The sequence below is a fragment of the Globicephala melas genome, chromosome 1, assembly GCF_963455315.2.
Source record: "Globicephala melas chromosome 1, mGloMel1.2, whole genome shotgun sequence".
In the NCBI taxonomy this organism is placed as follows: Eukaryota; Metazoa; Chordata; class Mammalia; order Artiodactyla; family Delphinidae; genus Globicephala; species Globicephala melas.
Genome location: NC_083314.1, coordinates 159,939,431 through 159,964,682, shown reverse-complemented (window position 1 = coordinate 159,964,682; position 25,252 = coordinate 159,939,431). Strand labels below are relative to the sequence as shown.

Here is a 25,252-nt window from a genome sequence, read left to right as displayed (position 1 = left end):
GCAGAAACTAACACACCATTGTAAAGCAATTATACTCCAATAAAGATGCAAAACAAACAAACAAAAAACACTTATCTCACACACACACACAAAAGAACCAACTCTTTTATGTATTCATCAAAAAAACAACATCAACAAAAAAAGTGGGTCAGCATAACACAGTGGCCCCAAACTGAATCTGTATTCTTTTTTTTTTTTGAATCTGTATTCTTGTTGTGTTTTTTAAAATTGTTTATTTATTTATTTATTTGGCTGGCCAGGTCTTAGTTGCTGCGTGCGGGATCTTCATTGCAGCATGTGGGATCTTTTAGTTGCGTCGTGCGGGATCTTTTAGTTGCGGCATGTGGGATCTAGTTCCCTCACCAGGAATCCAACCTGGGCCCCCTGCATTGGGAGCACGAAGTCTTAGCCACTGGACCACGAGGGAAGTCCCTGAATCTATATTCTTTACTGTCACATAATCCCAGTAAAACAAGTGTTCTTGATGAAGCAGTAAAAATGATTAATTTTAATTTTATTAAATTTTGACTCTTGAGGACATATCTTTTTAATATTCTTTGTGGCAAAATGTGATGAAGGCATAAAGCAATTGAGCTGCGTATCAAAGTATGAGGTTTATTTCAAGGAAAAGCTCTTGTGAGATTGTTTGAGTTGGGAGCAGATCTGGCTTTTTTCACGTAACACCATTTCTACTTGAAAGAATGATTGATAAATGATGGTTATACAGACTTGCATAATTGGCAAACATGTCCTCAAAATGGAACGAAATGAGACTATTACCTCAAGGAAAACAGCTGACAGTATTTGTTTCAAGTTTTCATGTGAAATTATAATTTTGGAAAAGTTGTATCTACTATCATGACCTTGACAGGTTTGCAATACTTGAAGACTTTTATGATAAGATTTATGGTGACATTAATGAATGAGATTTTTGATATTTCATAACGAAATCTGTCAGCATTTGGAAGATTAGCATAACATAATGAATCAATATTTTCCATATGACCAATGCATGGTGTTATAAAATTATTCTTGGGTGGAGCATCTATTCAAGGTATAAGATAGACCAATGAATTTAGTGTAACAGAATACAGAATTCATTGATATGGCTTCAGATTCCACACTGAAACTAACCTTTCATAAACTACTATGTGTATGTAATACCAAAGAAGAATATCCACATCCCCAAAGGCTTTTAAAATACTTTCCCTTTTCCAATAATATATCTGTGTGAGGCCAGACTTTCTTCATAGACTTCAACCGAAATAGCATATTGCAATAGATTGAATGCAGAAGATATGAGTATCCAACTGTTTCTATTAAGCCAGACATGAACGAGGTTTGCAAAAATGTAAAGCATTTCACTTTTCTCTCTAGTTTTTTTATTTTGGAAAATATAGTTATTTTTCATAAAATATGTCACTTATATTAACACACAGTTGGTTTATTGCTATCATTTTAAGGAAACTAAAATATATTTTAAAATTTTCTCAGCTTTAATTTCAAATATATACATAACAAAACATAAACAAAAACGCAGTAATATACATAAACAAAAGCTCAGTATACATATACATAAACAAAAGCTCAGTAATATACATAAACATAAACAAAAGCTCAGTATATACATAACAAAAGCTCAGTAATTTTTAAGAGTGTAAAGGGGTCCTGAAACAAAGAACTTCAGAACTGGTGATTTAGGGGCTGAGTGCAACATGATTAGGACTGTTTTTAAGAGTGTAATTCTCAAGATGCTATCTGGAAAGTCTGAAAAGGTTAAAAATTGAAGATAGGGAGGTCAGTGAGGAAGCTATTAAAATAGTTGTGATGAACATCCTACAATCCGAATGCAAAGTAACAAAAAGTACAGGGAAAAGGTTTCAACCCAGTAGAAACTTTAAGAATACTCAAAACTACAGGAAGATGCCATTTTTTCATCTAACTGATTGGCAGTGCTCAAGAAGTCTGGTGATAGACTGAGTAGGTGAAGGTACAGAGAAACAGTCACTTTTATACACAGCCGGTGGATGGACAGATCTTCACAAAACATTAATATCTATCAATATTTAAAGTATCCCTGTATGTTGACCCAGAAATTTATAAGAATTTATGGGGCTTCCCTGGTGGCACAGTGGTTAAGAATCCGCCTGCCAGGACCTCCCTGGTGGCGTAGTGGTTGAGAGTCCTCCTGCCGATACAGGGGATACAGGTTCCTGCCCCGGTCCGGGAAGATCCCACATGCCGCAGAGCGGCTGGGCCTGTGAGCCATGGCCGCTGAGCCTGCGCGTCCGGAGCGTGTGCTCCGCAACGGGAGAGGCCACAACAGTGAGAGGCCCGCGTACCGCAAAAAAAAAAAAAAAAAAAAAAAAAAAAAATCCACCTGCCAATGCAGGGGACACGGGTTTGAGCCCTGGTCCGGGAAGATCCCACATGCCGCAGAGCAAATAAGCCTGTGAGCTACAACTACTGAGCCTGCGTGCCACAACTACTGAAGCCCTAGCACCTAGAGCCCATGCTCTGCCACAAGAGAAGCCACCGCAATGAGAAGCCCGCGCACCACAACTAAGAGTAGCCCCTGCTCGCAGCAACTAGAGAGTAGCCCATGCTTGCAGCAACTCTTTTCTTTAAAAAAAGAATTTATACTACAAATATATGCACATTTATTCAAAATTACACACAGACACATTGCATACTTATGTATGGAAAGACTCTAAACGTCTGTAGAGAATGGTTAAATAAGTTAAGCTATCCATACAATGGCAAAGTATGAAGCCATTGAAAAGAATGAATCAGTTTTATGGGTACAAATATAGAACTATCTCCAAAATATATTGTTAGTAAAAAAAAAAAGGTTGAGAGCAATGGGCATAGTGTGCTATCACGTGTGAAAAATATGTGTGTGTGTGGCAGATTTGTAGCTTCTGAAAAGATATACAAGAAACTTGTAAGAGTGGCTGCCTCTGACGTGGAGATAGATGGCTGGGAGACAATAGTGGAAGGGAGATTTACTTTTCACTATATAACCTTTTATATCTTAAAACATTTCCCATCAGATATATATGTATTATTATTCAAAATTTTACTTAAATAATTAAGAAAGAGAAGATAGTTTCAGTGACAGTTGGCGAGGGTCTCATCTATGATTGATGCAATGAAATGGAGAGGTGGAGACAGGACAGACATTGTAAAAGTGGAATTGATTGGTTCTGATAACTGGTTTGATTTTGAAGGTATGGGTGGTGATGAGGCTGAAAGCAAAGACAAAGAGGCATTAAAGATGATTTAGTTTTCCAGGCAGAGTGACTGATGGTTGCCATAACCTTGAAAGAAACAAAAAATAAGGAGCAGGTTTATGGGGGTGGTAGAGAGGGGATGAGAAATCATGAGTTTCAGGCTCAGATGCTTCTATCGTTTATGGAGGATGCACCTATAATTTACTAAATATGTTTTTCACAAACATCGTCTCTTGAATTCAAACCAACAAATAAAATAACTGTACAAGGTAGGAATTACTCTCCCTGTTTGATAGGGACAAAATAGCCTCTTCAATGTTAAGAAACTTGCCTAAGGCTGAACATCTATTAACTGGGAGAGGTGGCCTTGAACGTAAGCTGTTCTTATATTCCAGAAAAGTTTTTCTTCCCATATACCAAACGCCAAGCTTTAGACTGGCAGAAGAGGCTAAGAGACCAGGCTGTGGACTTGAACAGACTTGGATTCAAAACCCAACTCTACTAATTCCAACCTGTATGACCTTGAACAAGTTACTTCAGCTTTCTAAACCTCACTTTCATCCTCAGTATCTAGTAATGAGATTTAAATTAGTATATGGCAGCTCAACTGTCGTACTGATTAGATATGGGAACTATCAGTTCAGTAAATTGACAGTAAGAACTTTACATCTGGAGTTAAGGAGGGACGAATATAGATTTACTTCACATAAAGATCGTTCAGATAACGAGTTTTTGCCACAATGGCTCTTAAAAAATTATTCCATTTTTCAGTCAATGACTCATTTTCCCCGGTGCTACAATTTTTTTCACTTAAAAAGCAGTATCCTCTCTTTTTATCATATAATATTTCAATACTATGGCTTTAGGTAAAGATACACTCACCACTTTATTTGGCACAACAGATTTAGAGAATATCATATGAACACATTTGAATTGTGCTCTAGAGTTAGATGAACACAAATGTTTTGTTTTGTTTTGCATATGTACGCCAAGTGAGAAATGAAGCATCTCCTATGATCAGTCAGATGTGTTTATGTCATTTCCATTTTTCAAAGCGCTTTTGGATTTAGCCTTTATTTTGTTCTAGAGGTAGTTTTTCTTGTTATAAATTTATTTTTAAATGCAGTTTAAGTGCAAGAAAACCATGAGATCCTAGGGACTTCCCTGGTGGCACACTGGTTAAGAATCCGCCTGCCAGTGCAGGGGACACGGGTTTGAGCCCTGGTCTGGGAAGATCCCACATGCCATGCACCACAACTACTGAGCCTGTGCTCTAGAGCCCACAAGCCACAACTACTGAGCCCATGTGCTGCAACTACTGAAGCCCGCGTGCCTAGAGCCCGTGCTGCACAACAAGAGAAGCCGCCGCAATGAGAAGCCCACGCACCATGACGAAGAGTAGCCCCCGCTGGCTGCAACTAGAGAAAGCCCGCGTGCAGCAAGAAAGACCCAACACAGCCAAATAAAACAAAAAATAAAAAACCATGAACTCCTAAAAGACTGAAAAATTGGTGAAAATGGGCAAGAAAAGAGTACATCTTCTAAAGAGTAACTTCCTTGTACCACTCCTCCACCAACCACCTCTCACAGTCAAGTCTTCTCTTCTTCCTTTGGTAAGTTTAAAAATTAATTGAATTATATTTTATGTACAAAAGATACTAACTTGCAAATAGCTGTTTATTTGAAGATTAATATGGTATATTACATGGTACACTTCATATTATATTAGGCAATGGTATATATTATATTGTAATTATATGTTATATATTATAGTATGTAATGTATATCATGTAATATACCATATAATGGTATATATTTACAATTATATATTATATTACAATTGTGTACCATTATATATATAATATGGTATAACATATAACTATTATTTTTAAGTGAAAATAATTATATATGTTATAAATCATATTATAATTATAATATATATACCATTATATAATTGTATGTATATTGTATAATCTATTGCATAATAGATTATACAAATAATATAATTTATATGTGATATAATTAATATACATTATTATATATTATATATTATAATATACACCATTATAACATTTATTTATTTATTGGCGGAGTTGGGTCTTCGTTGCTGCACGTGGGCTTTCTCTCTAGTTGCGGCGAGCAGGAGCTACCCTTCACTGCAGTGCACGGGCTTCTCATTGCAGTGGCTTCTCTTGTGGAGCACTGGCTCTAGGCAAGGGGGCTTCAGTAGTTGTGGCACTCAGGCTTAGTGGTTGTGGCCCACAGGCTTAGTTGCTTTGCGGCATGTGGGATCTTCCCAGACCAGGGCTTGAACATGTGTCCCCTGCATTGGCAGGTGGATTCTTAACCACTGTGCCACCAGGGAAGTCCTACAGTATATAATATTACATAAACCTATTTTCATTGCTTAACTGATATATTTCTTTATCTTTAAAAATGTTTGCATATCTTGGGTTCCAAATTGGCTCCCCAAATTTCCATCCCTTTGTGTACACATTCTATAAAATCCTACCCTTAAGGATGGGTGGGACCTGTAAATATGATGGGATATAATTTTGTCATTAGGTTATTTTATATAGCAAAAGTGAAGGGATTTTGGAGATGTAATAAGGTTTCTAATCAGTTGACTTTAAGGTAATCAAAAGGGAGATTATCCTGGGTGGGCCTGACCTAATCAGCTGGGCTCTTTGAAAAGGGGCCTAGAGCTCAGAAAGAGAAGTCAGAAAGATTTGAAGCACCAGAGATGCTCATCTGTTGGCTTTAAAGAGGCAAGTTGCTATGTTATAGAGAGGTCTGTGTAGCAGGACATGGTGGTTGGCCTCTAAGAGCTGAGGGCCTCAATCCTACGACTAGAAGAAATTGAATTCAGCCAACAAGCAGCAAGCTTGGAAGAGGACCCTTAGCCTCAGATGACATCAAAGTCCTGGCTGACATATTGATTTCAGCTTGATAAGAACAGACCAGAGGACCTAGCTTACCCATGCCCAGATTTCTGACCCACAGAAACTGAGATAATGAATGTATTATTTTAATCCACTAAGTTTCTGATAATTTGTTATGCAGTGGTAGAAAACTGGTACAGATGTGTATAAATTATCTATCGCCACAATAATTCTATATAACAAACCATCCCAAAACTCAGCAGCTTAAAGGAACTACCATCTATTATTTGTCATGACTCTAGGTGTCACCCGGGCAGCTCTTCTGATCAGGGCTGGACTGGGCCAATCTCAGTTGGAGTTGTTCATGAATCCATAACACCTGTCAAATTGCCTGGGGGTTGGCTAGTCTAGAGAGGCCTCAGGTGGGATGACTTGGCTTCACTCCACATGGTCTCTCATCTTTCAGCAGGCTAGCCTGTGTTTGTTCCCATGGTAGTAACAAGGTTAGAGAAGAATTAAAATTACAAAAGCAAATTTTCAGTTGTTTGTATCAAGTTTGCTATTGCCCCTGTAATGAAAGCAAGTCACATGAGAAAAGAAATGAAAATATATCCATACATCGAGTTGTGAAAAAATGTTTAGAGTAGATTTATTCATAAGAGCCAACAACAGGAAACAATCCAAATGTCCATCAGTAAGAGAAAGAATAACAAACAACCCAATTAAAAAATGGGTGGAAGACCTAAATAGAAATTTCACCAAAGAAGACATACAGATGGCCAAGAGGCACATGAAAAGATGCTCAACATCACTAATTATTAGAGAAATGCAAATCAAAACTACAATGAGGGGCTTCCCTGGTGCCGTTGTGGTTGGGAGTCCGCCTGCCGATGCAGGGGACACGGGTTTGTGCCCCGGTCTGGGAAGATCCCACATGCCGCGGAGCGGCTGGGCCCATGGGCCATGGCCGCTGAGCCTGCGCTTCCGGAGCCTGTGCTCCGCAATGGGAGAGGCCACAACAGTGAAAGGCCCGCGTAACACACACAAAAAAACAACAAAAAAAAACTGCAATGAGTTATCACCAAACACCAGTCAGAATGGCCATCATCAAAAAAATCTAGAAACAATAAATCCTGGAGAAATAAAAGGATTGTCTCGCTTTAAGATTAAAAAAAAATGCTGGAGAGGGGGTAGTGAAAAGGGAACCCTCCTGCTCTGTTGGTGGGAAAGTCAATTGATACAGCTGCTATGGAGAATAGTATTGAGGTTCCTTATAAAACTAAATATAGACCTACCATATGACCCAGCAATCCCACTACTGGGCATATACCCTGAGAAAACCATAATTCAAAAAGAGACATGTACCACAATATTCATTGCAGCACTATTTCCAATAGCCAGGACATGGAAGCAACCTAAGTGTCCATCAACAGATGAATGGATAAAGAAGATGTGGCACATATATACAATGGAATATTACTCAGCCATAAAAAGAAACAAAATTGAGTTATTTGTATTGAGGTGGATAGACCTATGGACCTAGAGTCTGTCATACAGAGTGAAATAATTCAGAAAGAGAAACACAAATACCATATACTAACACATATATATGGAATCTAAAAAAAAATGGTACTGATGAACCTAGCTGCAGGACAGGAATAAAGATGCAGACATAGAGAATGGAGGTTGAGTGGAAGGGGGCATAAGGGCATTCTCTGGGTTCATGGAAATGTGCTTTATCTTGATTGGGGCGCTGGTTAGAAAGGGTATATTAATTTATCAAAATTCATTAAATTGTACACTTTAGATCTATGCATTTCACTGTATCAAACTTTTACCTTAAACAAACACTGATGTAGTAATAGTAAGAACATAAGCTTTGGTGTTAAAAAGCCTTGTATTTGAATACCATTTCCAATTCCTAGCTGTGTAAAGTCACTTAATCTTGATAGACTTTATTTTTTTAATCTATAAAATAGGAAATTTGTTTACTTCATTTTTTTTATTGTGGTCAAGTGTATATAACATAAATTTACCATTTTAACCACTTTTTTAATAACCATATCCCAGTCCCAAATTCTTCTTCTTCGTTTTTAAAATATTTATTTATTTATTTTGGCTGCTCCGGGTCTTAGTCGTGACACACAGGATCTTCATTGTGGCATGCATGTGGGATCTGGTTCCCTGACCAGGGATCGAACCCAGGCCCCCTGCATTGGGAGCGTGGAGTCTTACCCACTGGACCACCAGGGAAATCCCCATTTTAACCATTTTTTTAAAGTGTACAGTTTTATAGCATTTAGTACACTTATATCACTGTGCAACCATTACCATCATCCATCTCCAGAACATTCTCATCTTCCCCAGCTGAAACTTTGTACCCATTAAACACTAAATCTGCATTCTCCTCTTCCCCCAACCCCTGTCAATCCCCTTTCTACTTTCTGTTTCTATGATTTGGGCTACGCTAGATATTCCATACAAGTGGAATTGTACAGTATTTGTCCTTTTGTGAATGGCTTTTTTCATATATCATAATTCTTCAAGGTTCATCCATGTACTGTATGTCAAAATTTCTGTCCATTTTTTAAAAAATAAATTCATTTATTTTATTTATTTATTTTTGGCTGTGTTGGGTCTTTGTTGCTACGTGCAGGCTTTCTCTAGTTGTGGTGAGCAGGGGCTTCTCTTGTTGCAGAACATGGGCTCTAGGCGCGCAGGCTTCAGAAGTTGTGATGTGCAGGCTCAGTAATTGTGGCTTGCGGGCTCTAGAGCACCGGCTCAGTAGTTGTGGTGCACAGGCTTAGTTGCTCCATGGCATGTGGGATCTTCCCGGACCAGGGCTCAAACCCATGTCCCCTGCATTGACAGGCGGATTCTTAACCACTGTGCCACCAGGAAAGCCCTTCTGTCCTTTTAAAGGCTGAATAATATTCTATTATATGGATATACCACCTTTTGTTTACCCATTCATCTGTTGATAGACACTTGGGTTGCTTCTACCTTTTGGTTACTATGAATAATGCAGCAATGGACATGGGTATACAAATATCTGTTCAAATCCCTGCTTTCATTTCTTTGGGGTATATATCCAGAAGTAGATATGTTGGATCATTTAATAATTCTATGTTTAATTTTTTGAGGAACTGCAATACCCTTTTCCACAGTGGCTGCACCATTTACATTCCTACCAGCAATGTACATGGGTTCCAATTTCTCTACATCCTCATCAGCACGTGTTATTTTCTGGTTTTTTTTTTTTGTAATAGTCATCCTAATGTGTATGCAGTGGTATCTTATTGTGGTTTTGATTTGCATTTTCCAATCCTTTTCTTTTTTTAAATTAATTTTTATTGGAGTATAGTTGCTTTACAAGGTTGTGTTAGTTTCTGCAGTACAGTAAAGTGAATCAGTTATACATATACATATATCCCCTCGTTTTTAGATTTCCTTCCCATTTAGGTCACCACAGAGCACTGAGTAGAGTTCCCTGTGCTATACAGTAGGTTCTCATTAGTTATCTATTTTATACATAGTAGTGTATATATGGTTGAGCACCTTTCCTTATGCTTATTGGCCATTTGTATATCTTCTCTGGAGAAATTCAAATCCTTTACCTTTTTTTTTTTTTTTTTTTTGCCACACCACACGGCTTGCTGGATCTCAGTTGCCTGACCAGGGATTGAACCTGGGCCTCAGCAGTGAAAGCCTGGAATCCTAATCACTAGGCCACCAGGGAACTCCCACCTTTACTAATTATTTAAAATTGTTTTGTGGTGTTGTTGAACTGTAGGAGGTTTTTAAAAAATTTTTTATTTATTTATTTTTGGCTGCGTTGGGTCTTTGTTTTTGCGCACAGGCTTTCTCTAGTTGCGGCAAGTGGGGGATACTCTTCATTGCGGTGCGCGGACTTCTCACTGCGGTGACTTCTCTTGCTGCATGGGCAAGAGAGCATGGGCTCTAGGCACGTGGGCTTCAATAGTTGTGGCTCACGGGCTCTAGAGTGCAGGCTCAGTAGTTGTGGCGCTCGGGCTTAGTTTCTCCACGGCATATGGGATCTTCCCGGGCCAGGGCTCAAACCCGTGTCCCCTGCATTGGCAGGCGGATTCTTAACCACTGTGCCATCAGGGAAGCCCAAGAGTTCTTTATGTACTCTGGATATCAAATGATATGCAAATATTTTATCCCATTGTGTGGGTTGCCTTTTCACTCTGTTGATAGTATCCTTTGATGCATAAAAGTTTCAAACTTTGGGGACTTCCCTGGTGGCGCGGTGGTTGAGAGTCCGCCTGCCGATGCAGGGGACACGGGTTCGTGCCCCGGTCTGGGAAGATCCCACGTGCTGCGGAACAGCTGGGCCTGTGAGCCATGGCCGCTGAGCCTGCACGTCCGGAGCCTGTGCGCCGCAACAGTGAGAAGCCCGCATACTGCAAAAAAAAAAAAAAGTTTTGAACTTTGATGAAGCCCAACTTATCTAATTTTTTTTCTTTTGTTGTCTGTGCTTTTGGTGTCATGTCCAAAAAATGGTTGCCAAGTGCAATGTCATGAAGTTTTTCCCTTATGTTTTCTTCTAAGGGTTTTATAGTTTTAGCTCTTATGTTTAGGTCTGTGATCCACTTCGAGTTAATTTTTAATACAGTGTAAGGTAGGGGTTTAAACTTCTTTCTTTTGCATGTGGATATCAAGTTTTCCCAACACCATCTCTTGAAAAGACTATCCTTTTCCTGTTCAATGGTCTTGGCCCACTGTTGTCAAAATCATTTGACCATTTATAGGAGAGCTTTTTTCTGAGCTCCCTATTCTACTGCAATGGTCTATATGTCTGTCTTTATGCCAGTACCACAGTATTTTAATTACTGTAGCTTTGTAATTTTATTTATTTATTTTTAATTAATTTTTATTGGAGTATAGTTGCTGTACAACGTTGTGTTAGTTTCTACTGTTCAGCAAAATGAATCAGCTATACATATACATATATCCCCTCTTTTTTGGATTTCCTTCCCATTTAGGTCACCACTATAGCTTTGGAATTTTAAAATCAGGAAGTATGGGACTTCCCTGGTGGCGCAGTGGTTAAGAATCCACCTGCCAATGCAGGGGACACGGGTTTGAGCCTGGTCCAGGAAGATCCCATGTGCCGCGGAACAACTAAGCCCATGTGCCACAACTACTGAAGCCTGCACACCTAGAGCCCATGCTCCACAACAACCAGAAGCCATTGCAATGAGAAGGCCACGCACTGCAATGAAGATTAGCCCCGTCACCCCAACTAGAGAAAGCCCGTGTGCAGCAATGAAGACCCAATGAAGCCAAAAATAAATAAATAAATAAAAAACATGAAATTTATAAAAAAATAATAAAATCAGGAAGTCTGAGTCCTTCAGCTTTGTTCTTCTCTTTCAGGACTGTTTTTGCTATTCCAGGTTCCCTGAGATTTGAGACGAATTTTAGGGTGAGTTATTTTAGTTCTGCATAAAGGTCATTGGGATTTTGATAGGGATTGCATTGAATCTGTAGACCTCTTTGGATAGTAGTGACGTTTTGACATTAATAAGTCTTGTAATCCATGAACGTGGGATATGATTTCCTTTATTCATGTTTTCTTTAATTTCTTTTGGAAATGCTTTGTAGTTTTCATTGTATGAGTCTTACCTCTTTGGTTAAATTAATTTCTAGGTATTGTATTCTTTTTAATGCTATTGTGAATGGAATTGTTTTTGTAATTTCCTTTTCAGATTATTCATTGTTAGTGTACAGAAATGTAACTGATTTTTGTGTTAACTTTGTATCCTGTTACTTCGCTGAATTCATTTATTAGGTCTAACAGTTTGTGTGTATGTATGTGTGTTTGTAATCTATAGAGTTTTCCACATTTAAGATTATGTGTCTGTAAAATCATCTATGAAAATTTTACTTACTCCTTTCCAATTTGGATGCCTTTCATTTCTTTTTCTTATCTAATTGCTCCAACTAGGATTTCCACTACTCTATTGTATATAAGTGGTAAAGGGGCATCCTTGTCTTGTTTCTGATCTTAGAGAAAAAGCTTTTAGTCTTTCACCATTGAGTATGCTGTTTGTTGTGGGTTTTCATATGTGGTCTTTATTATATTGAGATACTGTCCTTCTATTCCTTGTTTGTTGAATGTTTTTTATCATAAAATTTTGTTATATTTAGTCAAATGCTTTTTCTGCATCGCTTGAGTTGATCATGTGGTTTATTTTCTTTATTCTGTTAATGTGGTGCTGATTGATTGATGTTCATTGATTGATGTTCATACATTGAACCATGTTCATACATTGAACCATCCTTGCATTCTAGGACTAAATCCTATATGGTCATGTGTATAATCCTTTTAGTATGCCGTTGAATTTAGTTTGCTAGTATTTTGTTGAAGATTTTTGCTTTAGTTTTCATAAGGGATATTGGTCTATAGTTTTGTTTTCTCGTAGTCTCTTTGTCTGGCTTAGTCATTAGGGTAATGCTGACCTAATAGAATGCATTAGGAAGTATTCTCTCCTCTTCAACTTTTTGGAAGAGATTGAGCAGGATTGTTGTTAATTCTGTAAATGTTTGGTGGAATTCACCAGTGGTGACATATGGTCCTGGGCTTTTCTTTGTTGAGGGTTTTCTTATTATTACTGATTCAATCTCCTAATTGGTTCAGATTTTTTTCTTCATTGTTTTGTCCTGGTAGGTTATGTGTGTTTGGGAATTTATCCATTTCATCTGGTTATCCAATTTATTGGCGTATAATTGTTCATAGTACTCTGTTATAATATTTTTTATTTCTGTGGTGTCAGTAGTAATGTCCCCACTATCATTTCTCATTTTAGTTATTTGAATCGTCTCTCCTTTTTCTTAGTCAATCTAGCTAACGCTTTGTCACTTTTGTTGATCTTTTCAAAGAAACAAGTCTTGGCTTCATTTATTTTTATCTCACTATGTTTTGTGAGGATTAAATAAGATAATGTAATACCAATTTCTAAAGAAGAAATGCAAATGGTCAAAGTCATATTTTAAAGAGTTCAGCCTCCTTAACTAATTCAAAGGAATTAAGTTAACAGTACGATACCATTATTTTATCTAATTGTCATAGTTAGAAGCAACCCAGCTAAAAATCACCCCCTTGTGTGTGAGTTTAGTTACTAAAAGGAGAGAGTTAGAAGGGCTTTAAGGAGGCTGGTAGTATTTTATTTATTGACCTGAGAGCTGGTTTGATGTTTTAAAAATTCATCAAGCAATTGGGCATTATTGTTTACTAGGTACAGATTTCAGTTTTGCAAGATGAAAAGAATTCCTGAATTGGACGGTTGTGATGGTTGCAGAACAATGCGAATGTACTTAATACCATTTGTACACTTAAAATGGTAAAGTGGTAAATTTTATATTATGTGTGTTTTATCACAATTTATAAAACCCATTGAGTGCTCGCTTCGGCAGCACATATACTAAAATTGGAATGATACAGAGAAGATTAGCATGGCCCCTGTGCAAGGATGACACACAAATTCGTGAAGTGTTCCATATTTAAAAAAAACAAAACAAAACAAAACAAAATTCCATTGAGTTGGACTTCCCTAGTGGTCCAGTGGGTAAAACTCCACACTCCTAATGCAGGGGGCCTGGGTTCGAACCCTGGTTGGGGAACCAGATCCTGCATGCAAGCCACAGATAAGAGTCTGCATGCCACAACTAAGAAGTCTGCGTGCCGCAACAAAGAGTCCATATGCCACAACTATGAGCCCACATGCCTCAACTAAAAGATTCCACGTGCTGCAATTCAAGATCCTGCATGCCGCAATGAAGATCCCACGTGCCACAACTAAGACCCGGTGCAGCCAAATAAATAAAAAAAATATTTTTAAAATATAAGCCTTTGGGCTTCCCTGGTGGCGCAGTGGTTGAGAGTTTGCCTGCCAATGCAGGGGACACGGGTTCGTGCCCTGGTCTGGGAGGATCCCACGTGCTGCGGAGCGGCTGGGCCCGTGAGCCATGGCCACTGGGCCTGTGCGTCCGGAGCCTGTGCTCCACAACAGGAGAGGCCACAGCAGTGAGAGCCCCGCGTACCGCAAATAAATAAATAAAATAAAATATAAGCCTTTGGAACTTTCCTTTTGAAAAATAATTTTCATATTATTGAAAGCAATGTTATTATCGTTATTGTTATGGTAGAAAATAAAAATATCTCATAATTATTCAGCTAGCCTACGACAATTATTGCCACTTGCCAGGCTATGCCATTGATCTTTTCTTTCTGAAATTTCAAAATACCTAACTCATCAGCGTTAAATATGCTCACCTTTAATATATCCTTGTTAGTCTTGAATTTTACCCCCTCTGCTATGACCTGAAGAACAAGGTTTACACCAGCAGCAGTACAGTGATATTTACCTTCTTTCACTGAAAGAAGCCAATAACTATGACAACTCTACAGAATGCATTTCCCAAAGATTAAATGTTGGATGGAGCATTGGCTTCTAAAGATGGCTTGACCCCATGATGCATGATTTCCTCTTTTTGACCCACCTCATCATCCACTTCCTGGCCTTTATTTGCTCTTTCAGCCTTGTCTCCATAGCTTGTGCCATCTTGGAGGCAGAGGTCTTTGATGTTGTGTGGTCCATTTGACCTTTCTAATATGTTTGGTGATGTTTTACTATTTTTAATATGCTTTAATGAATCCCATCTTAAAAAGAACTCTCTTGACCCACAATTCCGCATATGGTATAGTGTTGCCTTGAAAGGATTTTTAGGTTCTCACAAGTCATGTCAGGTCCCCATAGTTTGCATTTCATCAGCTTTTAGTTTCTTGAAGTATAAGTTTGGGTGGGAACAAAGTTAATGAGCTCAAGTTGAAACATACTTGTAATAACTGGAGCCTACAAAGCTTGGGTACCCTTCCTCTGTGCTCCCTACCATACTGGACTCACTTCTCTCTTACCACACAGTTTAATTGTCTAATTATATGTCCATATCAGTCATTATCTTATTTATAAGATAATGTGCCTAATAACGTGCCTAATTTCTGGCATGTGCCAGGCTTGCAAATAAATAAATTATGTTAAATCATCATGCAGTGGATATGAGGTTCTAGAGTTCCGATAAAGGTCTGGACTGAAGATATCAATAGAGGCAGCCAATGAATTATGTGGTGGATGAAATTCCACCAGGGAAATTTCCCATCTTCCAGGCCCTGTAAAGCTGACTCTCTTCTGAGACTCTCTCACACACCTGGAGTACATTCATGCCTTACTGGGTCACTTTTTGTGAAGGGAAATGGGGAAAATATCTTGTTCACATGAAGACAATACAATGTGCACTCATTGTTTAGGCGTTATACCCTTCTAAATATCTGTGATAGGAGATTTGTATAAAGGACACTTCTGAAAAAATTGAATTGAAAATGGGGACATTCTGTTAATAAAAGGTACAGTAAACTTGTCATAAGGAATCCAAATAACTTCAAATCAGTAACAATTTTTCCTCTATTTCCTGAATACTACTTTTTTGAAAAATGACAAACAAAATGTCCCTTATTTCTCCAATGTATGTCAAGATGTAAGTCAGGAATGAGTCAGCCCAGCCCCCCATACCTTCTGTTAGAGAGCTAGTATGTTTGACTTGATGACCCAGCAGCACTGCAAAATCTTGGAATGTCTTCAAACCACCAAAGCAAGATTAAATTGTAGTCTGAATAGTTTTTTATGTGAATTATACTCTCGTATTCTAAATTTTTGAAAATTAATTCACGCACAACATACATATTAACTACCCGTTAAACTGAATAGTCATCCTTTTTCCTAATATTTTTGGTAGATAGATGTTAATTATATTTATATTTATGTATTCAGTCCTCTGAACTACACTCCTCAGGCACATAAGTCCTTGAAGCTGAAAAGTTTCCATGGTCCTTTTCACTATTATTTTTTATTCTTTCAAAAAGGAACAGAAATATATTTTATTACTTGCTTAATTTTAGTTTTTCCATTGTCCTCATTTCAGAATGAGAATCTTTAAATTGTTTTTTAATTTAATTTTTTTAAAAATAATATTTGAAGGTCATTCTTTAAGTCAGAACTTTCTGCACAATGGCCTGGTATGTGAAAAGGAGATAAGCAGTATTTTCTCCATTTTAGGACAAGAAAAACAGGGGTTATCCTTTAACAAAAGAATCCTTCTCCAGGTTTTGTTTTTCTTCTTCAGCTAATTAAAAGGCTTTGTTTCAAAGAAAAGCTATAGACCAGATTTCTAAGTCTTCATTACGCAAAGGGCAGCGTCAAATTGGAGAATCAACTTTTTTTCCATTCCTTCTCTGCATTCCCACTGACACAACCGCAAATACTTAAAACAGTGAAATTTAATTGCTTTATCTCAACAGCAGTCACATGAGTTTATAGAATCAAAGAAATCTAGAATTAGGAATAATTAGTAGAGCATTTAATTTAGGGATGGGATATGTGATGGGCAATGTAGATCCCCTCCACCCAGTCTCATCTGTGGCAGACATCACTAATCAATTACTGAACCTAAATGTGGCCCAACAGATGTTTTCTGCATAATGCCCCCAGCTGTCATTACCAAGTAATTGGAGCTCCCAGTGAGACCCTATCTGAACTAATTTAATCACCTTACATTATAACATTGAGGCCCATAAAGGTAAAGTGACTGGCCCAAGGTCACTCAGTGGCTGACAGAGAACCCCTACATTGTATAATGTAAGAATCTGTTCTCTTATGAGCCTTGAATCAATTGACTATGTCCCAGTTCCCAGCAAGGGCACATAAGAGTCTATACAGGGTAGATCATTTCTATCTGGGAAGACAGGTTCCTCTGGCATCAAGAAACTCAAGGGAGCAGCCAGAGACAGACAGCAAGACATTACTGTTCCTCCTCGTATTCCAGTGAGGGCAGGGGATAGAGAGGAGGAAAATTAAGATCTTCTACAAGCCTTATAACTATGGAATTCTTGAAACTGTCCCACCAGGTAGCAGGGAAAGAAGGAAGGTGTCCCTCTACAAGTGGCAGTCCACAAGAAGGGTGCCCAACTCCCCTTCTGTTGTACTTGTTCATGTTCCCACAACCAAGGTTTAGAAGTTGTTCAGAAACTAAATAACTAAAGTAGTCCTACTCTAGTCACTTTTTATCCCAGCACCCTGTTTTATTTTCTTCTTAACATTCTCAGAATTTATCTAATATATCTAAGCATGTAATTTTGTTTAAGACGTATTTGAATCTGACAGATGAAATTCCTTTAGGTAATAACCTCTTTGGGGAAGAAACACCAAGTATTTCCTACAACTTCTCTCTGCTTCTGCACATGTCCCTAAAATAGCGTTGTTGGCGTGTAGGAAGCGTTATATTGCTGAGGAAGCCTGAGACCTTGGATCCATTTTGTGTCCTTGTACTATTCTCTGACTTCTCTGGATGCTCAACAACCTGTTCATCGCGAGCAGTCTATCTTGTAGCTTGGCCTCACTAAGCTTGCTGAGAACATGGGGGCAAACCAGTTCTTCCTGAGATCTGGCTATTACTACTTTTTGTTCCCAGCCCGATCTTCAAAGCTACCTCCCCCTATTCTCGCCAGCCAGTTCTCTTGGCTACCTTCCCTATTCCTCCACAGGGTGTTTGGGAACTTCTGGATACATTCCATATCACACTGGAGCTAAGGGCCCCTCACTTGCAGAGCTCCTTCCAAAACCCTGTATCTAATTTTGTATATGGAATTCTGTGGGAAGACAGAGGCATGTGTCTCTCAGTCGTTGCCTCTCTTATCTCTCTCTTCCTTCTTCCCTCTACCTTTTAATTAAGAGTCAGGCTTTTCTTTTACTTCCCTATGTCACAGGTTCATGGCAGAGCTGTCCTAGATGGAACGAGTATCTCCTCTGGAATGTGGGAGAATATGAGATTCTTATGATGTGAACTTCATAGGTTAAACAGAATTAAGGAAATTTAGCAAATTCTTTTTCTCTCCACTAAGCCTATTCTAGTCTCTCCTGATTAGGGAAATAAGTCTCAGAGCTACTTCAGACAATAGTCTATAATGGAACATAATTTAAAGAAGAAAATTAAAATCAATCAGTTTGATATTCACAAAATATTACACCATTATATTCTACATTTTTTAAAGAGAAGTCAGTAAATTGGATTAGTATGTGAAATATCCCTTTTTAAATGTTGGCATATAATCAATATCTTAATTTAAAAATTATAAAAATATATAAAATAATATGCTCTTTTGCTGTTAGGAACCAAAAGTGTTCTAAGAGACTTAGAGGTATTAACTAATTATCCCAAAAACCTATTTTACAGATGAGGAAACTGAGACACAGAGCAAGTAACCTGACTAAACTGTACATGGTGCAAACCAAATACATGACTGTGAGAAAAATTTGTCTGCAAAACCACCAATCTGCAACCTCCTGTTTATGATATATTTGCATAAGCTAGAAAGACAAAGGCTTTGAATTCTGACTTGGCTTCTCTGCTGAATGATATTGGACTGTCACTTAAAAAAACCACTTAACCTTGCAGTGCTCACTAAGTGGTGGTTTTCTATTCTCTCCTTCCCCCCACATGGATGATTGCTCTGAACGCTCATGGTATGCTTGTATATTATCTGGAATGCATAAATCCTGCCTACTGTTCAAGACCCAACACACTCCCAATACCTCTAGAAACAGTCTGATATAGGAGACAGCCCTAGGCTCTGTTCCAGTCCTGATATTGTTCCTAATCCTTTGTGTGATCTCAAGCAAGTCACATCTTATCTCTGGGCCTCAGTGGCTCCGTCTTTAAAATGTGGAGGAAATCAATGGCTTTAAACTGTATTCTGAGAAACAGAACATTTCTCTAACAGTGGGGGCATGAAAGAAGGAGAACAATGAGTGCAAGGGGGAAGCTGGGTGAACAGGCGTATGGCTTCTCCATTTCCACTTCAAATTTAGCAACTCCATTTTAAGCCGCCAGATTTTATTAGAAGGAAATGACTAGACCTTTTATGTACCCAAATTCCCTGGAACTATCTTTTCTTGGCTTCTCTTTTTTTTTTTTTTGCGGTACGTGGGCCTCTCACTGTTGTGGCCTCTCCCGTTGTGGAGCACAGGCTCTGGACGCGCAGGCTCAGCGGCCATGGCTCACGAGTCCAGGCGCTCCCGGCATGTGGGATCTTCCCGGACCGGGGCACGAACCCGTGTCCCCTGCATCGGCAGGCGGACTCTCAAGCACTGCGCCACCAGGGAGGCCCTCTTGGCTTCTCTTTTGAATTCCTTCTTGTTCTTAACATGGAACTGAAGGGTCTGACGTTTCTTTTACATTCTGGCTAAGATAACACTTATTTATTTATTTATTTATGGCTTTCTCTCCTCTTTCCTACCCAAAAGTGAAATTAAAGGTGAACAAGAGTAAGCAAAGACCAGCATGGAAACTTCTAGCAATCTCACAGAGAGTTTTCAGCAAAATGTGATGGATTAGGAAACTTCTTAGTTTCAAAACAGCTACCAAGTAACATATAAAAGTTAAAGTGACACACAAAAGTTATTATCTCATTATCCTGTAATTTTATGAGTTGCTCCTTTGCATTTGAATATATCTCATCATGGGGAATGCCTTTCAGGAAGCAAATTCTTTGTATTTCTTTCTTATATGATTGCCCCGAAGCTATCATTATAACTCCATTAGGGCAATTTTTCTCCATCTGAGGGTGGGGCACTGGAATGGATGAAGAGGAATGGATCAAGCCCTCATTTTCTTCAGCCATCTTCAGCTCTGGTTTCAGGGCAAGATAGACCCAAATCTCCTTCCCAATTTTCTGCTTAGAGAATAAGATGCTCATGCTTTGAGTCAGATTCTCAAAGTTCCTTCGGTGGAGGTGAATGAGGACACACAATATTTGCAAACCATCACACATCTTCAGAGGATAATTACAGTATTCTTGAAATATCATGAACTTTCATTTTTAATCTTCTAGATTAAAATGAATTTATTTCTTGTTTCGAAGACAGCTTGGTGCATTGAAAACCTTGGAGGGTTGATACTCAAGTCTTGATTCTAATTTCACACCAACCTCTACATGCTTTGGGGCAAATTACTTCCCCTGACCAGGCTGCACTTTTACCATTGGGAACTTCACAGTAGATGGTTCCTGAGATCCTTCTCGATTTAGATATTCAAAGGACAAATTACTACCGGGGAAATTATCTCCAGTTGTTTGTTCAGTCTTCAAAATCACCAAAGGATTTGGCTTTGACATTAGGCTATCAAAGTTGGCCCTTAATAGTCTATGTCCTGTGCTTCAGATCGGGCTGTCTAAAGGCAGGCAAGCTGGATCTTCTTGAGATGACTGGCTTGTTCCCTCATTGCTTGGGATTCTTCACATTCAGAGGTCCACTGTGAACCTCAGCTCACTACCATCTTCCCCTTACAATGGTATCTCTGCAGTCAGGTGTAAGATGGTGATCTGGACCCCTCACTGACATTTCACCCAATACTCCAGACAGCCCTTTTACTAATTTCTTTCATTCCTCCTTCATCACTGAGTCATGGTCCCTTTAAGGGAGCGGCCATAGTTGAGTAGTGGGAGCAGCTGCTGGCTGCAAAAAGACTTGCAGGATTTGGCCTACCCTGGGCCACTCAACGCGCACGCTCGGGACCGGGGGCTTGGTGGGAAAGGAAGGAGGGGCTTAGGGTGCGCCTGCGCATCAAGGGCGCGCGCAAGGGGCTGGTTTGGTGATCCCTTTAAGAAACCGCAGGCGGAGGAATTTCTCTGAGAGAAAATAATCCTACTCACGGGGCCCCTTGGAGGCCATTAACCCCCCGAGTCCCGGCCCCCCCCCTTTCCCGGGCAGGCCCTACCGCCTACGCGCGCACCCGTGGGATCTCAAGATCTCCGACCCGGCGCGCGGCATCCGCCCCCTCCCCACTGTAAGCGCCAGGCTCGGCCAGGTCCGGGGAAGCTGCCGCGAGGCGGCCGTGCCTGCAGTGTGGGCGGGGGCCGGGGGCCCGAGAGGTTCCGCCGCCACAGCGCTGGGAGCCGCAGTGGTTCCGAGCGGGGCTCAACATGGCGGAGAGAGAGGTGGAGTCCAGCCCCCGAAAGAGGGTAGGTGAGGTGAGGCAGAACTCGGGCGGCGGGCGGCGGGGGGCGGGGCGGGGGCCGCGTCCCGGGGCCGGGGCCGGGAATGGGCCATGCGTAGTCTCGTGGAGGGGTCGCCGAGGCCCGGTTGGGGAAAGGTTGCGGGCAGGACTGAGGCAACCTTGGGTCTGGAGCGCGCTTAGAGTGGTCCTTCGGCAGGTGGGACAAAGATTTGCTGCTGGTTGGGAGGGGGAGGGGCGGGGGCTGTTGTTTGGGTTTCTTTATTTTTCCAACACTGGGGGTGGGTTATTTGGGTCAGGGGAGGGAAGGTGTCAGATACTTAAGTGCATCTTTGGTGAACCAGAGTCTGGAAGTTTAACAGGAGAGAGGTCAGGTGGGGGTGGTGGTGGCGGGAATGAGTGGTGGAGGGGTCTTCGGTGATACCATCGCGAATTCATTTTCCTGCCTCCTTTCCACTCTCCCCCCCCCCCACCAACCGTTATCAAGACCAAGGTGGAGGTGGTGCTCTTACCTGAGAAGAAGTGGGGTCGTTGGCATGCCCTGATGTATGAGAAAGATTTTGGCAACTATGAATGTCATTTTCTAGTCTAGCCCCTTTACCAACATTTAAGAACGGGGAAGAGTGTGACAAGTTTTGTCATATCAAGGATGTACCCAAACAACCTGCAGAGGCGAAGCCAATTCCACATAGTTGTTGAGTGCCTTTTAAAGTTTGTCTTGAAACTTTTCTTATTTAATTCTGAGTGATTTTTTTTTTTCAGATGGAGAATAATACAGTACTGTCGATTGAGCAGTATTTTTAGATTTTTTCTTTTACCCCCCGCCGCCCTCCCGCTTAGCGTGTTAAGCAGTAAGTTTACTACCAGGAATCTTCCTTTTTGTGAATGGTATCAAAATGAAGTTAGTGTTAAGCTAACTGCCTAAAAAATTACTGCGTAATCTTTATTGAGAACGCCCTTTCGATTTATCATAAAGTTAGCAATCTCATATAGATAATACAACTAACATTTTGAGTGCTTACCATGTGCCTGGCACTGTGCTTTATAGGAAGAATTAAACCTCACATTTACTATGTAAAACACATTTTGCAGATGAGGAAATGTAGGCGTAGAGGGGTTAAATAGTTAAGATCAGATAGTTAAGAGGTTGAGCTGGGATTTGAATCCATGTTTGTGCTTGTTTTGCATGCCACATAGTTTTTAAAATCTGTGTTTCTCTCCTTAAAAGCTTAAATGGTAAATAACGAGGGAATTGTCAAGCAGTATTTTTTCCACAATTGATTAGGAAAATATTTTTAACTACATAGCTGAAAAAATTTACGGGGAGTGTCCATAGTATCCACCATCTAGAGTCTACCGTTAACATTTTACTATACTTGTTTTATCACGTATTAATCCACATTTATCTCTTTATTCATCAGTTCTTATTTTAATGCATTTCACTGTAGTATTGAGCAATTAAAATTTATTGTTGATAGTCTTAGGTTTATAAAATTTTAGATCTTCCTCATGCAATAATTAGATCTTCCTCATACATAGGACAAATTAAGCCATGTGATAGTATGTCCAAATAGTTCACTTAGTATAAATATTGGTTATGGAATGCATGTGTTTTGAAAATTTAAATTGTTCTTCATGCTGTGAGCCAGTTTTAAACTGGATCCTCATTATGCTTGAGTGAAGGCGTATGGCATGTGGTCCACCAATTAAAATATAAAGAATAAATTATTTTAGATGTGTAATGTTTATTCAAGGAGGTCTCTGAATCCAGTTAATACTAGTGCTGTTGTCATTCACAGTATAAGATAGAATGTTTTAGAAAACATCTGTGTGCTTTGGTAACAAATTCAACTAGATATTAAATACTTCTTTCTCTTCTAATATACTTAAAAGGTGCCACACTGGTAGCAGTCTAAACTTTTATTATTATTTTATTTTATTTTATTTTATTTTTGCGGTACGCGGGCCTTTCACTCCTGTGGCCTCTCCAGTTGCGGAGCACAGGCTCCGGACGCGCAGGCTCAGCGGCCATGGCTCACGGGCCCAGCCGCTCCACGGCATGTGGGATCTTCCCGGACCGGGGCAAGAACCCGTGTCCCCTGCATTGGCAGGCGGACTCCCAACCACTGTGCCATCAGGGAAGCCCTAAACTTTTATTATATTTTAACAGTATGTAATATACAGAGCACTCGTACAGGTTTTCCCCATTATTTTACCAGTTTCATTGTGGAGGAAGGTTACAGTCAGTGTCTTTTAGGCTCCATAATCCATTTTGGTTTTGATAGTTTGGTTAGAATGTTCAGTAGAGTTGTCTTAAATGGTACACATGGTGCATGTGCTTTTTTCCTTCATTTTTCGTCTGTGCCTGTGCTTAAACTCCACGTGGATTCCATATGTGTACTCCAAGCAGATTAGTGGGGACTGTGTACAAAAGTACAGTATCTTATAAAATAGTCTGCCTTGAGATAGTTAGGCCTAGATAATAAGTTTAGATTATTTAATCTGAAGTTTCATTGATGACATGGTATTGTATTTATGATGCTTACTGCCTTTGACTTTTATAATCATAAGTCACAAAAAATTGTTGAGTACCTGTGCTAGTTCATGAACTATATGCTAGGCATTGTGCTGTGGTATATGGTATTTATGATAATTTAGAATTATATATTCTGACTCTTCTGCTATATTGTGAACTCCATAAGGGTAGGGCCATTATATGCTTTTTGCATCTCCAACACCTATGACCTTCACATAATAGGAACTCAAAAATGGATTTTTGGTAAGAAAAATTTACCTGTTGCATTAGAGGCTCTATGGCTTGGGTACCAAGTTATCTGGTTTGTAATTCTGGGACCTTCAGTTATCTTTCATATCACCCTTTACACCCTAAATTCTCTTCTGAGAATCCAGATTTAAGGATCTTGTGATCGTTCTGGATTACGGTTAGATGGGAGAGTGTGTTTTAAAACCATTGAGTTAACAACCTTAAACTCTTTGTAGGTCTGCCTGGTGTCTTATGTTTGTGGGCACTTAGGACAATAGGTATTAATTAGGTAAGATTGATTTGATTGTATTCAGACTATATCTGAATGCCAGTCTCTCAGTTTGTGAACACGGGGAAGCTGAATATGTGGGTGGGTGAGCACTACATCCATCTATCATCTCTGCCTTAGAAAGAACCAAGTTCAAATGAAGGCCAATATATTTTTTTTTTTTAAGACACTGAGGTTTTTTATTTTGTTGTGGACCATTTTTAAAGTCTTTATTGAATTTTGTTACAATATTGTTTCTGTTTTATGTTGTTTTGGTTTTTTGGCTATGACGTATGTGGGATCTTAGCTCCCTGACCAGGGATCAAACCCGCACCCCCTGCATTGGAAGGCGAAGTCTTAACCACTGGACCACCAGGGAAGTCCCTGAAAGCCAGTATTATACACACACATTCACACTCTCTTACTTTAAAGTCAGGATACTTTTGAGATATTATTTATGTGTTTTTTAAAGACTGTAAAATTTTTATTTTCTGAAATAAGTTTTAAAATTCATTGCGTAGGCTTGTAAGTAGAGGGGTTATTTTATGCATGGTTATTATAATAAACTATTAGAAGCGTGAGATCTAACTAAATCTGGTGGCCATATTTTTTTGTGAAATCCCTTTATCTTTTCAAAGGTTACATACAAAATAATAATAACTTTTGTAAATGTATGTGTTATTACCTGGTCTAGTAAGTTGTGTCCATTTTCATACTTAAACTTTTCTGTATGTTAAATTTGAGGTATATGTATTTGGCATGCTTAATAGAAAGAGAAAGCATATGTATAAGTAGTATGCTTCCATTTTTGTAAAAACAAAGTGATCTTTCTTCCTCACATATGTGTCTATACTTGTATATGTATGAGCTTGGAGAAACTTGTGGAGGACACATGTCAGGCTGTTACCATTGATTACCTTCAGCAGGTGGGGATGAGAAAGGAAAGTGAGACTAAGGGGCAGAATTTTGCAAAATGGAAAAATACTCGGGGTATAATATTAAGTGAAAATGTAAT

The 25,252-nt window shown here is 39.3% G+C and overlaps 1 protein-coding gene and 1 non-coding gene across 4 annotated transcripts in view; both read left to right on the top strand.

The window, feature by feature from the left end:
* The first annotated feature begins 13,542 nt into the window (after positions 1 to 13,542).
* On the top strand, positions 13,543 to 13,649 carry LOC115867206 (U6 spliceosomal RNA). Its single transcript, XR_004045002.1, has one exon. It is a non-coding gene; the product is annotated as a U6 spliceosomal RNA (small nuclear RNA).
* A 7,254-nt stretch (positions 13,650 to 20,903) lies between these two features.
* The window catches only part of ZMYM4 (zinc finger MYM-type containing 4), a 176,861-nt gene continuing 172,512 nt past the window's right edge, over positions 20,904 to 25,252 (top strand). Inside the window, exon 1 of one of the 3 annotated variants that reach the window (XM_060307953.1) lies at positions 20,904 to 21,212. Coding sequence is in view for 1 of the 3 variants with exons in the window: in XM_030869680.2 (XP_030725540.1) it covers positions 21,174 to 21,212 (39 nt within the window). In the remaining 2 variants the exon portion in view is untranslated. The remainder of the gene's footprint in view (positions 21,213 to 25,252) is intronic. The other 2 variants (XM_030869680.2, XM_060307959.1) reach the window with 2 other exon arrangements.